The 15,669-nt window shown below is 27.6% G+C and overlaps 1 protein-coding gene across 1 annotated transcript in view; it reads left to right on the top strand.

Annotated features, from left to right (window-relative positions):
- The window catches only part of LOC145746423 (inositol 1,4,5-trisphosphate-gated calcium channel ITPR1-like), a 35,223-nt gene that overhangs the window by 16,715 nt on the left and 2,839 nt on the right, over positions 1-15,669 (top strand). Inside the window, exons 27-57 of the mRNA XM_082564705.1 lie at positions 388-483; positions 1,101-1,214; positions 1,502-1,642; positions 1,855-1,954; positions 2,187-2,317; positions 2,465-2,633; positions 3,081-3,157; positions 3,499-3,654; positions 3,951-4,076; positions 4,411-4,531; positions 5,150-5,224; positions 5,682-5,833; positions 7,268-7,446; positions 7,844-7,955; positions 8,584-8,619; positions 9,475-9,522; positions 9,689-9,801; positions 10,132-10,303; positions 10,771-10,888; positions 11,249-11,334; positions 11,488-11,617; positions 11,750-11,865; positions 12,179-12,379; positions 12,516-12,626; positions 13,011-13,136; positions 13,398-13,652; positions 14,038-14,230; positions 14,306-14,431; positions 14,702-14,865; positions 15,186-15,350; positions 15,544-15,662. Of these exons, the coding sequence (XP_082420831.1) occupies positions 388-483; positions 1,101-1,214; positions 1,502-1,642; positions 1,855-1,954; positions 2,187-2,317; positions 2,465-2,633; positions 3,081-3,157; positions 3,499-3,654; positions 3,951-4,076; positions 4,411-4,531; positions 5,150-5,224; positions 5,682-5,833; positions 7,268-7,446; positions 7,844-7,955; positions 8,584-8,619; positions 9,475-9,522; positions 9,689-9,801; positions 10,132-10,303; positions 10,771-10,888; positions 11,249-11,334; positions 11,488-11,617; positions 11,750-11,865; positions 12,179-12,379; positions 12,516-12,626; positions 13,011-13,136; positions 13,398-13,652; positions 14,038-14,230; positions 14,306-14,431; positions 14,702-14,865; positions 15,186-15,350; positions 15,544-15,662 (4,028 nt within the window). The remainder of the gene's footprint in view (positions 1-387; positions 484-1,100; positions 1,215-1,501; positions 1,643-1,854; positions 1,955-2,186; positions 2,318-2,464; positions 2,634-3,080; positions 3,158-3,498; positions 3,655-3,950; positions 4,077-4,410; positions 4,532-5,149; positions 5,225-5,681; positions 5,834-7,267; positions 7,447-7,843; positions 7,956-8,583; positions 8,620-9,474; positions 9,523-9,688; positions 9,802-10,131; positions 10,304-10,770; positions 10,889-11,248; positions 11,335-11,487; positions 11,618-11,749; positions 11,866-12,178; positions 12,380-12,515; positions 12,627-13,010; positions 13,137-13,397; positions 13,653-14,037; positions 14,231-14,305; positions 14,432-14,701; positions 14,866-15,185; positions 15,351-15,543; positions 15,663-15,669) is intronic.

Genomic DNA, 15,669 nt, shown 5'->3' on the forward strand with positions numbered 1-15,669 from the left:
TTAAATTTTGCTTTAGCTAAATTACAATTCTTTTAAGCTGGTGTCATTTAATATTATATACACAAATGTTATTATTAGCAATTGATTTAGCATATAAATTACAATAAAATAGCTTTTTAATTTGTTAGTACCTATTTATGATTTAAAATTCATACACTTTTATATAAATATTTAAATGTAAATTTACTTTAAAATTTTAGCTCAAAATATCTGCCCCTTGTTTTATAAATTATAAGTTTAAACATAAGGTCTAATATAAGGTGGTGAATTGCATATTTGTGGATATATATATACTTGTTTATGGCATGTTTAAGTTGGAGTATAAGGGAGAAGTTGTTGTTTTAACATTATTAGTGTGGTGTTCTAACCCCAGCATGCAATATCTAGTTTACAGGGGGGAACGATAAGGACTACGGGAAGACGACAAACGATAAGCCAACCATAAATCCATCCTCATTTAAAAACTACAGAATAATTGGAGAGGTGAATTTATAATCTTTATATTATGCTAACACAATGCAATGATTTTACAGAGATTTTAAACTGCCCTAGCCTTGCGAATTTTGATAAACTAAAAAAATCTTGTGAAACTAAAAAAATTCTAAAACTGTTTTGGAAATTTTAACTTTGCATTTTTGATAATGATTTGGTATTGATTATTTTAACTTTAGGGTTATTTTTAAAATTGATTGGCATTTTTTTGTTTATTATGCATAATTATTGTTATGACTCGATCAAGTTCTTGAGATTTTTCATAATATTTCTCTTATTAGGGTAGCACAATTTATAAGGTAAAAAATGGACTGAATTTTAATTTTGTATTAATAGTAGAAATGTAATTTTGTTAACCTCCTATTTTGGAAAATATTTAAAGGGGTCTTTAAATATTTTTGCATGGTATATTTTAATGTAATATTATTTTTTCCTAATTTTGTAAATCCTTAACATAGATTATATCAGAAACTAAAAGTTATCGTGATTTGGTATGCAGCTTTTAAAGCTTAAATAACATTAGGTAAAATAACCACTCTTTTAAATAACCAAACAGGTGTATTAAAACATAATATGCTAAATATTTAAATTTAAATTTTTTAATTCAGATTCTGTTAAAATTGACGAATCTGTGTATAAATGAGAATAAGAAACCTTGTAAGGAACAGCAGCGGTTGTTAAGAAATATGGGAGCCCATGGCGTAGTGCTTGATTTATTACAGGTACATATCAGTTGTAGACTGTTGATTATTACTAATTTGTTTAACTGACCCGCAAAATGACATCGTTGCCCCGACCCACTCTTATGCTGACTTTGGCAGTTTAAGATATAATTAATCAAGTTGCCCGATAACTAACTTGCTGACCCGACCATTGATAGCACATTACTCAAAAGCGTACAGCAGTAAAGCAGTTGGGATTGAACTCAGGGCCTCATGTAGCTAAGCCAAGTGTTTTACCCACTACATTACACTGCCAGGTTAATCTAGTTGTAATTATTTTTTTTTAGATATCTTATGAGAGAAACACAGATACTCGAATGCAAGAAGTAATGAAGTTGGCGCACAAGTTCTTGCAAGCTTTCTGCAAAGGAAACACACACAACCAATCTATTCTTCACAAAAACATTTCTCTTTTTATGACTCCTGGGGTAGATAGCTTTTTCTATTTAAAAATTGTTTGACTTTTTTTTTAAATTAATTTTTTTTAACATTTCGTATTTGAGTAAATTTTAAACCTAAAATGCAAAATAATAAATATAAAACAAAGGGCTGTTTGGGTCAAAATTAGAAGTTAAATTGGTTAAAATTCTAAAATTAAATTTTTATATTTTTGTTTAAACGCACAATTTTTTTAATGAAGTTGTTGGAAGCCCAAACAATGCAGGCAATATTCCAGGACAATGTTACTTTGTGTAATGAAATTACACATAACGTTGTGCAACATTTTGTTCATTGTATTGGTGAGTTAAAGGTTTCATTTTTAATTTTCAATTTAAAACTCTGTAAACTAAAACACATCTTTGATAATAAACTTGCTGATTGGTTTTTGGTTAAGCAGAAATTAGGTCACCAAAACATGGAAGCAATGGGTATTGAACACAGGACCTCATGTTGTAAAGCTAAGTGTTTTAGCCACTGCTTAATATTGCCGGCTACAGAGTTGTTTTTAGTGGCAAACCTTTTTAATTACAGAGAGCCATGGTAGAAAGACTGAGTACTTAAAATTCCTGCAAGCAATATTAAAATCGGAGGGAAAAGGGCACATGAGAAGATGTCAGGATATGGTTATGGCTGAATTGGTCAACACTCAAGCTGGGGAGGAGGTAAAAAATGATATTAAAAAATAACACAGCAAAAAACAAAATGGAAATTTAATATAAAACATTTTAATTTAATTTTAATTAGAATAATATATGTTTTTTTATTTTTTTAGTATTTACAAATATTTTTTTAAATTTGTTGATGAACAGGTGTTGTTGTTCTACAACGATCGTGCGTCGTTCAACATTTTGTTGCAACTGATGGAAGATCATGCTCGAAGCAGTCAACTCCAAGCCCAACTCAACTCAGTTATTCCAGCGGATATGGAGGAGAAATTGAGTCCACTCTTGTATCATATTGAACTTGTGCAACTACTTGGTTTGTGTTTTATTTAATTTATGCTTAAAATTGTTTTTACCTATATTAGACAAATGCTCGCCTTTTAGGCTGCATTTTTGATATTGTAATATGGTTACAACAAATAAGATTTTTTTATGTTTAAAGCCTGTAAATTGGACACATTTACATATATATGTATGTTTCATCCACTAAGTTTTATTATAAGTAGATAAAAGATAGGAAATATTCTTAACAAATACTAACCATAGAGATTTAATTTGTGAATTTTTATAAATGAAATATCAAATAACCTAACAATTTTAGTATTAAAAAAATTATTGTTAATAACTTTTTGGACCTTTACAAAAAAAGATCAATTTTTTTTATAAATTGATAATTTTAGGTTTAGTTTTTTTACCAACTACGTAACTGTGCTATTTAATTTGTAAACTTGATATAAAATAAAAATATTTAACTTTACTACAGCATACTGCACTGAAGGAAAGAATGTATATACTGAAATAAAATGTCACAGTTTGTTGCCGCTTGATGACATTGTACAGGTAATATTTATAATATTTATTTTTTAAAAATTAGTCCTGTAGGGTGGTGTACTGGTAATGACATTTTGGACTGTAAGTTTTAACTGGCAGCATTGCGTAGTGATTAGAACACTTGGCTTTACTATATGAAGTCCTGGGTTCAATCCCTAGTGCTCTAGTCAATGTAAACTTTTGCTAAGCCAACAATTATAATTTAAAATATTTCAAACTGCCAAAGGCAACTTGAGACTTAGTTGGAGTAGCTAATGTTACTCTATGTTTAGGTTGTAAAATCAACCTTCTTACATCAAAAATAAATATTGCTATTTACAAATAGCTTAAACATGTCAATTTATGTTTAGGTTGTAACGCACGAGTCATGCATACCCGAAGTTAAAAATGCTTATGTCAACTTTCTCAATCATTGTTATGTGGACACTGAAGTTGAAATGAAGGAGATTTATTCTTCAACTCATATCTGGTGCTTGTTCGATAACTTCATGGAAGATATGGAAAGAGTGAGTTTTAATTTTTTTTTTTTTGATTTGAAAATTTCTATTAAAATTAAATATATTATACATTAAATATTATAGAATTTAAAATATTTAGGACTTTAAAATTTAAAAAAAATTTAAATTAAAAATTTTTTTTAAATTTATAAAATAATTTTTGTTTTTTATTATTTTTCAATTGCTGTTTAATTCAAATCTTTTAAACTAAATTTGTTATAACTATGGCAAACACTAGTCATTTTGCATTTAAAATGTGTTGCTTTAAACGGAGATAATATTTTTAAAAACTTGCTGTTGCGTAGATTCGAACCCAGCCTCAAGATGCACCGCAGAACAAGAAATTACAGGAATATCTGGCTACAACTGTCATGGAAATAATTAGCATGTTTTTCAGTTCACCTTTCTCCGACGCTACAACTTTGATACAGGTAATTAATATAGAGATTCCATATCGTTAAAGCATTCTTTTGTGTAATAACTTTTGATGGGTAGTTTGGTGGTCAGAATATTTGCTTTTACAACATGAGGTCATTGGTTTGATTACCTATGCCTCCATGTCTTAACATTAGGTATAAATGGTGCAAACTTCTGTTGAGCTCTTAACTGATTTGCTGGTTATTTATCTGACCAAAATGCTCAATAATATCCTGAACTGCCAACTTAAGACTGAGTTAGGAAAATAAGGAATGCTAAAAAAGACTGATTATTTATTCACCATATCATATTTTTATCGAAAAAAAATTTTATGTTTTTTTTTTATAGACTCGACAGACCACTTACATCCAGTTGTTGAGTGCAATTGTTTTGCTCTACCAAAACCCAAACGTTTTGCCTCAGTTTAAGCCAAGACTTGAGGAAACAATAAAGAAACTCGGAGAAGTTGGTAAGTCGAGTTTTGAGTCAAGTTGAAATTTAAATTTTTGAGTTTTGCAATTATTATTGTCATAATCGGTGTAACTAATTAAAGCGCTTATAAAATTAATATTAAATATTGTTCTAGGTTTTAAGTAAGGCATTTTAAAAGTTTTAAATACAACTAAAATTATAATAATGTGGTGTTTTAAAATTAAGGTAAATAAGTATGTAAAAATGGTGGTTTTGATTTTTTTTTACATTTTAACCGGACGCATGTAATTTCAGTCTAACCTATGCTTGAAGCATTTTTTTATTTTATTCATGGAGATATTTTTGCATGGTCATCTTGATGCCTGAGTTCATTATCATAACATTAACCTAATGTGTTTGTTAATTGCATTAAAAAAAGTGGGATTATAAAAAATAATATATTGTAATAATGGTCAAAAATTAAAATTCGTCATAAATTTTATAAAAAAAATTTTCATACCAAGATTATTTACTTATTTGTGACAACAAATGTTATGGTAAATTTTTATTAAAAAAAAAATTTAACAGAATTTTTTAAAGCATTTTATGTTTTTTTTATCCGTTAAAAATCATGTCATATTTTATGTTCTGAATTTTTTCTTTTTCCGTGGCACAGCAAAGACCTACAGCCTAGCAGTACCACAGGACATTCAAAACTACATCATCCTACAGAATAGTGTTAAAATTCTCGGTTTGCACTTAATATATACATTGCATGGCCTGATATACACTGCATGTATTTGCCTATGCCGCATGCTTGTAAAATTCTCAGCAAAAAATTGATTACAATTTACCAGTGCTTTGTATAAAGTCAAACTTTGAACTGGATTGTCTGATTATCACTTTTTGGTTGTTGTTGTTGTAACGAGTGTATGTTGTATTGTCACTTCACCGTGGGTTGTTTATATGGGCCAACTTTTTCCACACTATATAATTAATTGGATAGTTATAAAAATTTTTGTCACATAATTTAAATGAATTATATGACTTGGTGGTTAATAGCTCAATGTTTAAATCCCTTTCTGGATTTGTATTTAATGTGGTGTCCAAGCATTTGTGACTAAAAAATTAACCTAACCTTTAAGAGTTCGGTTTGTAAAGTCAGATGGTCTATTTTTGGTTAAACACATTCCTATTCAACTTTAAAGCAAAAGAAAGAAACATCGCTGTTCCGGGAAAGCTCGAAAGTGATGTAAGTCGTGTGATTAACGGTCCCAACGTCATGGGCGTCGTGCAACGTTTTCGTAGTTTGCGTTCCTCAACACTTAGCCGTCGTGACGCAGAAGCTGCGTGTCGTCAGGTTTGTATTTTTTTTATTCCCAAAATCATCTTTCAACTTTAAATATAATAACATGGTTGCTTTTAAAAACAAAAAAATCAAATAGCAGTTTGGTCATTTTTAGATATTGGTTTGTATTTTTTGAGTTTTTGGTTATTATATGTTGTTAAATAGCTAAGGATAGGCTCTTTGATTGTTACATTGTTTGTTTAGAATTGAGAATATAATCTTTTGTTTGTTTTCGCTTTGGTAAAATTAGGTAGTCAATCTTTTTTGAGAATTGTGATTTTGAGTGTTTTTCGTGTGTTGGTGATTTATAATTTTGCTGTCTCGGTTTAATTTGTTGCACCGGTGATTACGCTGAGTCATGCACCCTTTGTTACTTGGCTTGTTTTCTCTAATTACTGCCAACAAGTTTTCCGTAGTTGAAAAACACACTTGGCTGACGATTAATTTTCAAGAAAACTAATTGTTTTGATCCTGAAACAGATACTTTTTCTAACACTTGCTTTAAAAATTTAATTTGCTTCCTTTGCAATCTAATCTTTAATTCCAACTTAATTTTCTGATACCCACAAAAAAACTAATGTGGTTTCAAACCAATTACGCGCAATTTCTCTGCAAATTAATTCAAAAAAGTTAAATAACATTTATAAAGCTCGCAATTGAGCTCCATTTTGCCGTGCTCGCTTTTACTTATTATGGAAACTTTAACGTTTCATAAAATACGCAGCCTCGCAGAAGGGGGTAGCAGTTCCTACTTTGCTTCAAAAGGATATTCAAAGCACTTATTCGGCCACCAAAAAATCGAGGCACGTTCAAAAGGCAATGCGCAGGTTCATGAGCAGGCGTTCGGTCATGCGCCGTGCCTCACAAGGTCTTGTTAACCAGGTTTGAAAATATTAATTAAGTGACTGGTTAGCTTAAAACTATACCAAAAAAAAAAATATTTGTCTATCAAGGTTAAAAAGTTTTTTTATTATAAAGCTATCGTTTTAAGTTATATATTTTTTGGCGTAGAATTCTGTAATTTAATTAAATGGAGGCCAGTGTCACTTGCTTGGCATTTTTTTAGGGAATAGTAATATGACTTTGTATGCTCTGCCTTTGTGGTTATGATAGGTTGTGTATATATATTGTTATTGAAACTGTAAATGATTTCTTATTCTTGGTTGGCGTCTTTTATCACTATTTAAAACTCTCTTACAATTATGACAAAAAGGAAAATATGTCAATGAACATTATTCTTACTCATTTATAGAACTTCATTAAGTGTTTTTGTACAAATATTATCTAAATTTTGTAGTGATAATTAAAAAAAACCTTATTTTTATATTAGTCAAATACCATTTAGTAACAATTATTAAACAACTTTAGTATAGTTAAATAAATTTAAAAAAATTTTTTCTACCAAAATTTTTTGTTTTATCTTAAACAATATTTCGTTAATTGTAGAGCTACAGAGACATTATAGAAGGCCTACAAGACATTGTAGCTGTACTAGAAACTCAATTAAGACCTTTGGTTCAAGCAGAGTTATCAGTTTTGGTCGATATTCTACATAGACCTGAACTTTTGTTTCCGATTGACACAGATGCCAGAAAACAATGTGAGGGCGGGGGTTTTATCTCAAAGTAAGTTTTCAAAATTTTATGGAAAAATACAAGTAAAATCACACTGGTTTTAAAACTTAAATGGAATTTAAATATACCGCGAAAAAATTTACTTCGAATAAAAAATTGTTATTAAAGGGTTAGACGTTTGAAGTATAATATTACTTTTAAATTTAATGTTAAATATAATTACATTTATTGTCAAGCAATTTTTAAATAAAACAATTAAATAAAAAATTTATTATATAACTACAACCTATTTAATGCGCTGGTAAAATATTTAAAAATTGTCAAGTAATTTTTTTTTAAATGCAGGACAAAATATTTTAAAACTTTTAAAATAATTTTTTTTTATTTTTGTTGGTAAATTTTTTTCTGTTTTTAAAAAAACGTTCACATAATATATTTTGTTTTTAAGACTTATAAAACACACTGAAAAGTTACTTGAAGATCGTGAGGAAAAACTTTGCATCAAAGTTTTACAAACTCTACGAGAAATGATGACGGTGCATATTGCAAGCAACAACAAGGTAGGAACTACTGTTTCAAAGTTTTCGGCATGACAATGCATTTTTTTAGAAAACAAGCAACTCAATTATTTTTTTTAAGTTTGAATTAAATAAACTATTAAAAAGTTAAACCTTTATTTTAAAAAATTTTAAGGAGCAAATAAGGATTTTTCTTCATAATTAGCCTTTTAATTTTTCTATTATCTTTAATTAAAATTCCAATTTGGCCGTTAATAATTTGCACTAAAATCGCATGTTGCAATTAAAAGGCTTCAAGACTAAATGAAAATTTTTGGTTATTTTTTTAGCAAAAATGGCTGTCTTATTAAAACCCTATAATAATTATTACCAAGTGTTGAAAGATATTTTATAATTTAAAATAATTTTCATTTGTGTGCCCCTTGAGTAACGTTATTTTTTGTAATATACATGCTTTAATTTTGCGGTGGATTTTTACGGCTTTTGTTAATTCACTGACAAAACATCAAAAGAAATTCATACTTGAAAAAAGTAGTCTGCTAGTTAAAAAAAAATTTTTTGGGCCAAAGTTTAATATTAATTTGTTTTTAAACTGGCCTAATTTTGAAGTAGTCATTCATTGCATTTAGAGATTTAGTTTTAATTGAATGCTTAATTTGTCATTTTTTAGAACAACACTGTGTACAGTGACAGCATATGGGAAGAGGTCTTTATCACAAAAAAAAAACATTTTTATTTTATTTTCTGTTTAGAGTTTGAAGTTTATTTTAAAGCATCTTTTTGTTTGCATAAACGTGGTCATTTAGAATGAACAAATCATTGAATTCAATGGTTTTTTGCTTGCCTGCTTTAGCTAAGAGGTGTACCAAAAAAAAAAAAAATTTAAAATTTGTCAAAAAAAATGCAATTTAAAAAGAAGAAAAATTATCAAACATTGGGATTTTTTTTCTGTTGCATTTATATATAAGGCATATATAATACTGCATGATGGATTAGATCATTTTTAATTTAGTTTTGGCTTAATATAATTTGATTGAAAAAATGTCATTTTAAATGCATTATAATATATCATCGGGCTATAGAATATATGCATGATATTATGATAATATTTTAAACGTTCGGTGATTTTTTAGAAAAAATAGTTTAGTAGTTTATTTAGAGTTATATATTTTTAAATGTAAAAAAATTAAAAACCACATTTATTTAAAATCATTTTATCTAATAAGGTGAAATAAACATTAAACTAATTATTCAGAATATAAAAAAAAGTTTATGTTGTCATTTAGATATGCATGTCTAGCAAAATTTTTCACAATTTATTAAATTTAGTTTTAAATATAATAATTTTGTAATAAATTTTGTTGTCCTGTTACCACATAGCTTTCAACACAATCATTATTTTGCAAAAATGATGGGTAAAAATAAAGTAAAGTTTTGTAAATATTTTTTCATAAAAAAAATAATTTTGAATATTCGCTAAAAAATGTGGATGTGTTTTAAGCGTATGTGGTTATTAGCTTACTAAACTATTGCTTTAAAAAATGACTTTAATTTAATATAGGAACAAGAGGTTCAAGTCAAAGGATCTAATGCAACAGACCACCGACGGGTAAAAATGAAATTAAAACCAATCATAATATTATAATTCTAAATTTTTTTTTTGTTTGTCTAGGCCTATAAAAAATATTGCTTTTACAAATGTATTAGATTTTTTTAAAACTTTAATTACAAATATCAATTAATTTATTTTTTTTTAAATTTTGTTATGTAAATAGGGTGAAGCATTACGGCAAGTATTGTTGTCGAGATATTATGGTTCCAATTATCAACATTTAAGAGATTTAGCTCAGCGTGAAAACTCGAACAGCTCAATTGCTGCAAATACAAGGTGGGCAATGCAGTTTAAATGTTCTTTAAATATTAACAGTTTGTGTGGTATACTGATCATGGCTTTTGATTATAAACAAAAAGGTTTAGAGTTTGAGACCCACCAATACCACTATTTGCCCTTAACTCTGGCATTAAATTTATCTTGAACTAGTCACAATAAAATAAAATTAAAAAATACTTTTTTCCCAAAAATTATTGTAAAATAAATGGAAAAAAAAGGTTTTTAGTAACAATGTATTTAAATAAAAATAATATTGGTTTTATTTCTTGTTTTACTACATTGATATATAATTTTAATGTTTTTTAAAAATATTTAATTTTTTTTAAGTATCTTCCGGAGGACAGAGCAATCCTTGGAGGAAGTTCAGATCCATCTGAAGACAGAGGGTGCAACTGATTTAGTGATAAACCTGATTATTGGGAATTATAGTGATCGTATTTTTCATGAAAGCGTTTTACTTGGGATTGCTCTCCTGGAAGGTGGAAACCATGATAACCAGGCGAGTTTATATAAAAAAAAATAAATAAAAAAAATATAGGCTTAAAAAAATGACCATTGGTTGAATTTCTAGTTAGATTATAATTGGTAAGGTGTACTACAAAAAGTTTAATATACTTAAAATTAATATCAGCATTTTATTAGTGATCAACATTTTTTGGACACAGTATATTTTGTTCTATTAATTTATATCTTTTAAAATATTAGTATGTTATAGGTTTTGCTAATCTAAAGGCTGCTACTGATTTTTTTTAAAGATTTAACTATAGCTAACTAGTGTTTATTTAATTTTTAATTTTTAAAAATTCAAAGATTGATTTTTAGCTTTTAAATTTTTTGTTATTTATGATATTAAACACTATTCTATTTATCAAATAACCTTAATTTATATTGCTTTTGCCTATATTGCTATTGCCTGATATTTTGTTATTTTGTTTTCCAATATTTTTTTATTTAAAAATTTTTTAGATGTCATTCTACAACCAACTTGTAGGTGAAAAAAGTTCAGAAAATTTTTTTCAAGTTTTTCATGAAAAAATGGACGCAGCACAACTTGAACTTAAAAATTCATCAACAGTTAACGCTGGTGAGCAATATTTCATTACTTTCTTGTGTTAGTAATATTAAAAAGAGACTTTTGCTGATTTAAAGTGAACTGTATGTGGATAACTAACTTCTTAACAAATGGATGACTTAAAACTATATACCCAAATACATCATTTTATGAGAAATTGTCCATTTTTTAATCCAATTTTCTCCCAAAAATGTTATTAATTTGTAAAAAAAAAATTCTGGCAAAATTTCATATCGTAAATTTGGTTTTTGGAATATATTCAAATGGTTTAAAATTACATAGTTTTGCTAATAATAATCTAGAGTCTTTTCAAAGTTAATTAATATTTATTTGTTTTATTTTTTTGTTAATATTGTGTATTAATAATTCCAGGTGAGTTGTTAACCAGAGCTGTAGATTCGGGAAATGCACATGTTAACATTGACAATAATTATGAATCACTCGGCGATAGAAAACAGGTAAACCTAGATTCCAATTTAAATATCTTGCAAGTTCTCAAATGATTTAAAAATATATAAAAAATAAAAGTATATTATTTTAAATAAAAAATTTTTCAATTTTTTTTATTGAAACTTTGTTTTTTTACTTTTTCTAATTTTGCCTATATTTAGATTGCACCTCAACTTATAGATGAACTTGCTGATGCTGCCACACAAACCAAAAAAGCAATCGAAAATGTACAAAGACCTCATGCTGCCAGCAAAGCAGCATCTAATGATAACTTATCACTTGCAGTTGCTGGTAATTATACCTTGTTTTAAACTTAATAAATTATTACTGTTTAAACTAATTTGGTCTTTTAAATTAATTTATTTTTTAAGATTTTGATATTGTGTTGACTAACCTATTTTCGTTATTTAAAATTTTTTCTAGCAGCAGTTAGTGAGAGAAAAGATGAAGAAAGACAATTAAGTCCTGTTATTGGAATAATGAAACCTATTTTAAGACTTTTACAACTCTTGTGTGAAAATCACAACGCACAGTTGCAGGTATGAAAATTTAAATATGAAAAACAAATTTTACAAATAAAGAAACATAGAGGCAGAATGTTGAATATATAATAACGTACATTATAAAAAAAAAACTACTGTTTGTGGAAACTACTTATATTGTAATTTTTAATAGTAACAAAGAAATATGTAAAAATGCGCTGTTTATTATAAAGAGCAAAATTTTATAGATGTTAATTAATATCTTAACTGTATAAAATTCAATCTTTTTATAGTTTTTTTTTAATTAAACTAACTTTAAATGTATTTAATCAAATTTGGGACAAAATTTCACACACTTTTTTTGTTTTAGAACTTTTTGCGCACACAGCCCAACAAGAACAGCTATAATTTAGTTTGTGACTCTCTAACATTCTTGGATTGTATTTGTGGGAGCACAACAGGTGGTCTGGGATTGCTTGGTCTTTATATAAATGAATATAATGTTGATTTAATTAACCAAACTCTGGAATGTTTAACTGAGTATTGTCAAGGACCTTGTCACGAAAATCAGGTATTTTTTAATTTAATTTTTGTTTTCTAATTTTTGGAATCGAAAATCCAATAAACTTTTTAAATTTCGATTTAAAATTCAAATAATTCAATTATTTTTTTTAAAAATCATTTTTTTAAGTACATTTTTTTTGTAGAATGCAATAGCCAGTCATGAATCAAATGGGGTTGACATTATTATTGCTTTAATATTAAATGATATAAATCCACTCGGAAAACAAAGAATGGATCTAGTCATGCAGTTAAAGGTAAAATAAAACATTTTTTAACAAAATAGATTCTCTAAAAGATAATAATCATTGTTTAGTAAAAAAATTTAACATTTTTCATTTATATAATTTTTTGTTATTTTTAATATGTGAAAAGGCTGATTTAATGGTTTTAAACATAGGGTTACATTTGTTACCCTGACTTAGTTTAAACTTAACTTTGGCAATTTTTGACAGTATTACCCATTAACTAACCAGCCAATTGAATGGGCTTTAGTTTGATAAAAGTTAGTACAAGTTATGGAAACTTAGTCAAGGGCACTACAACATAGAAGCAATAAGGATTAAACCCAGGACCTTTTGTTGTAAAGCTTTCAACCAATACAATATTTCAATAATAAATCAACTTTTTAATTTCTATAGAACAATGCAAGTAAGTTGTTGCTTGCCATTATGGAAAGTAGAAGGGATTCAGAAAATGCTGAAAGAGTTTTAAGAAATATCAACCACACTCAACTTATTGCTGTTATAGAGCAAGCTTACACCAAGGTGAGATTTTACTCTGTGGTATAAAAAAAATGGTTTGTGAATTACTTAAAAACTAAAAATTTAACTGAAACTAATAGGATTTTCTAACTTTTTATTATTAAAATACAAAACATCTATTTTTATACTTGTGAGTTTTAAATTTTGACTTATTTCTTAATACTTGTCTTAAATGAGTTTTTATCGTCCCCTTATTTTAGTAAGTGAGTAAACTTGTATAATTTCACCCAATACCTTTTACTTAAAAACCTCCAAAATTTTTAGGGTCAAAGAATGGCAGAAGAGGGTGCATTGGAAGATCCAGATTATCCGGTGAGCTCAATCTCAGACGGCAGTGATGGAAATCAACTTGACCTCACAGGTGACGGGTCACCACGCACGGTCGGGCATAACATTTACATTTTAGCTCACCAGTTGGCCAATCACAATCGAGATTTGACTCTTGCACTCGAGCCGAGTAACACTCCGAGTGGGACTGAGGCGTTGCAGTTTTATAAGAAAAACACTGCTCAAATTGAGGTAATGTTGTAAAAGTTATAGTTTATTAAAAAAATTTACAACATCTAGTTTTTGGGCTTAATATTAAGCATTATAGATTGAATCACGTGCTTTTTTTCTGGATTTTTGGGTAATGCGGACCAAATCTATTAATTTTTTTACTTCTGTGCAGTTAGTAATATTTTGTGAAATATTTTCTGGTTTAAAAAGATAATCATTACTACCATACTCAGAAATAACCTGCTAAGATCTTCAAGACAAACATAAGATCTTTAAGACAAACATATTTCAGCATTTTTTATGCCAGCAGTGGGAATTAAACCTAGAATTCTAAAAATTCTTTATAAAATTTTATTTAAATAAAAATAAAATTTTGTTAGAAAAATTAAAACTTTGATTTTTGTAGATTGTGAGGGAAGATCGAACGATGGAACAGATTGTTTTCCCCGTTCCTCATGTTTGTAGTTTCCTCACCCGTGAAACGATGGATCGGGTCTGGGATGGAACAGACAGGGATGAGCAGGGAAGTAAAGTCGGAGGATTCTTTGAGCAAGTCGAGGAGATGTACAGAGAGATGGTCTGGCAAAAAAAATTAAGAGGTAAAAAAGATTTTTTTTAATTTAAAATTTAAAAAAAAAATTTTTTTTGTTTTTATATCTTTATTTTATTTCTAGAGTACAAGAGTTTATATTGGTTTAGCCGACATATATCATTATGGAGCACAATATCAACTAACTTTATCATTATCATCAACATGTTGGTTGCTTTGTTTTATCCATTTAAGATTGTGGATTATAAAGGTAGGTTAAAAAATAAAATATGTAAAATTTAGGGCATATTTATTTATTCATAAAATGTTACAAATTATATTACTGAGCCCTTTTTCATTTCCTTAGATTTACAATTTATGATTTTTCGAATTGCTACTTTAAAAAAATTATATTTGCTTGATTGGTATGAAAGGGTTAAAAAATAATTTGAGTTTTAAACTGCCATTTGGATTCTTTATATAAATCTTTTTTATTATTTTTATGAAACTGTCAAGTTTTGTAACTCCAACATTTTTTTAGCTTGGAACGATAAAGTTCAACTTTTATTATGGCCAGCAATGCTTGTTTCATTAGCAGCTATCACAAACCCATTTGCTGTAAGGGGTTTAGCTTTATGTGTTATGATCAAAATTATATTCTGGATAGGGGTGCAGAATGCACTGCTAATACTGGGTGTTTTGAAAGTAAGTTAATACTATAAACTTTATTTTATGAAATCTACTTATGTTGTCTTTAATGAATAAAATGTATTTATGTGTATGTATTACCATTTTATACACCTACAAAACAAATAAAACTACTGTTTGTGGTGCACGAGTAAACTATTGCAGGTAAATTTTGGTTGAGAGTTGCGACCATATTACAACACTTAAAAGTTTTTTAAGAAATAGATAAAATTTATTCCATTTTTTTAAATGCCTATGAATTAAACATATACATATCTTTTCCTATACTTTATTATACATATATATAACATTTCACCATTTGACCTTTTTTTTTTCAGCTGGTGAATCGGTTTATCTACTTAATAAGTTATATTGGAAACAAAGGAATGAAGGACAAAGGTGTGTTGCAGATTTTAACCGAGACCTCGTTTCTAATTCATGTTATACATATTGGATTCTGTTTTCTGGGACTGTTTTGGGATGAATTGTGCTACAGTATTCTGGTAAAAAACATTTTATTTTAACAAAGTTCTCAAAAAATAAATAAAATTACAAAATTTTTCAAAAAAAATAAAATTACAAAATTTTTCAAAAAAAATAAAATTACAAAATTTTTTTTACCTAACTATTATTTTTTAAGTATTTTTATTGAAATGTTTTTTTCCTTTTTTTTTTAATTAAAAAATTTTTTTCTAGTTGTTTGATTTAATTTACGGTGAGGAGACTTTGTTAAACGTTATAAGAAGTGTTACAAGAAATGTGAGATCTCTGCTACTAACTGCTATGCTGGCCCTTATACTTGTTTATATGTTCAGGTATATT

The sequence above is a fragment of the Corella eumyota genome, chromosome 3, assembly GCF_963082875.1.
Source record: "Corella eumyota chromosome 3, kaCorEumy4.1, whole genome shotgun sequence".
In the NCBI taxonomy this organism is placed as follows: Eukaryota; Metazoa; Chordata; class Ascidiacea; order Phlebobranchia; family Corellidae; genus Corella; species Corella eumyota.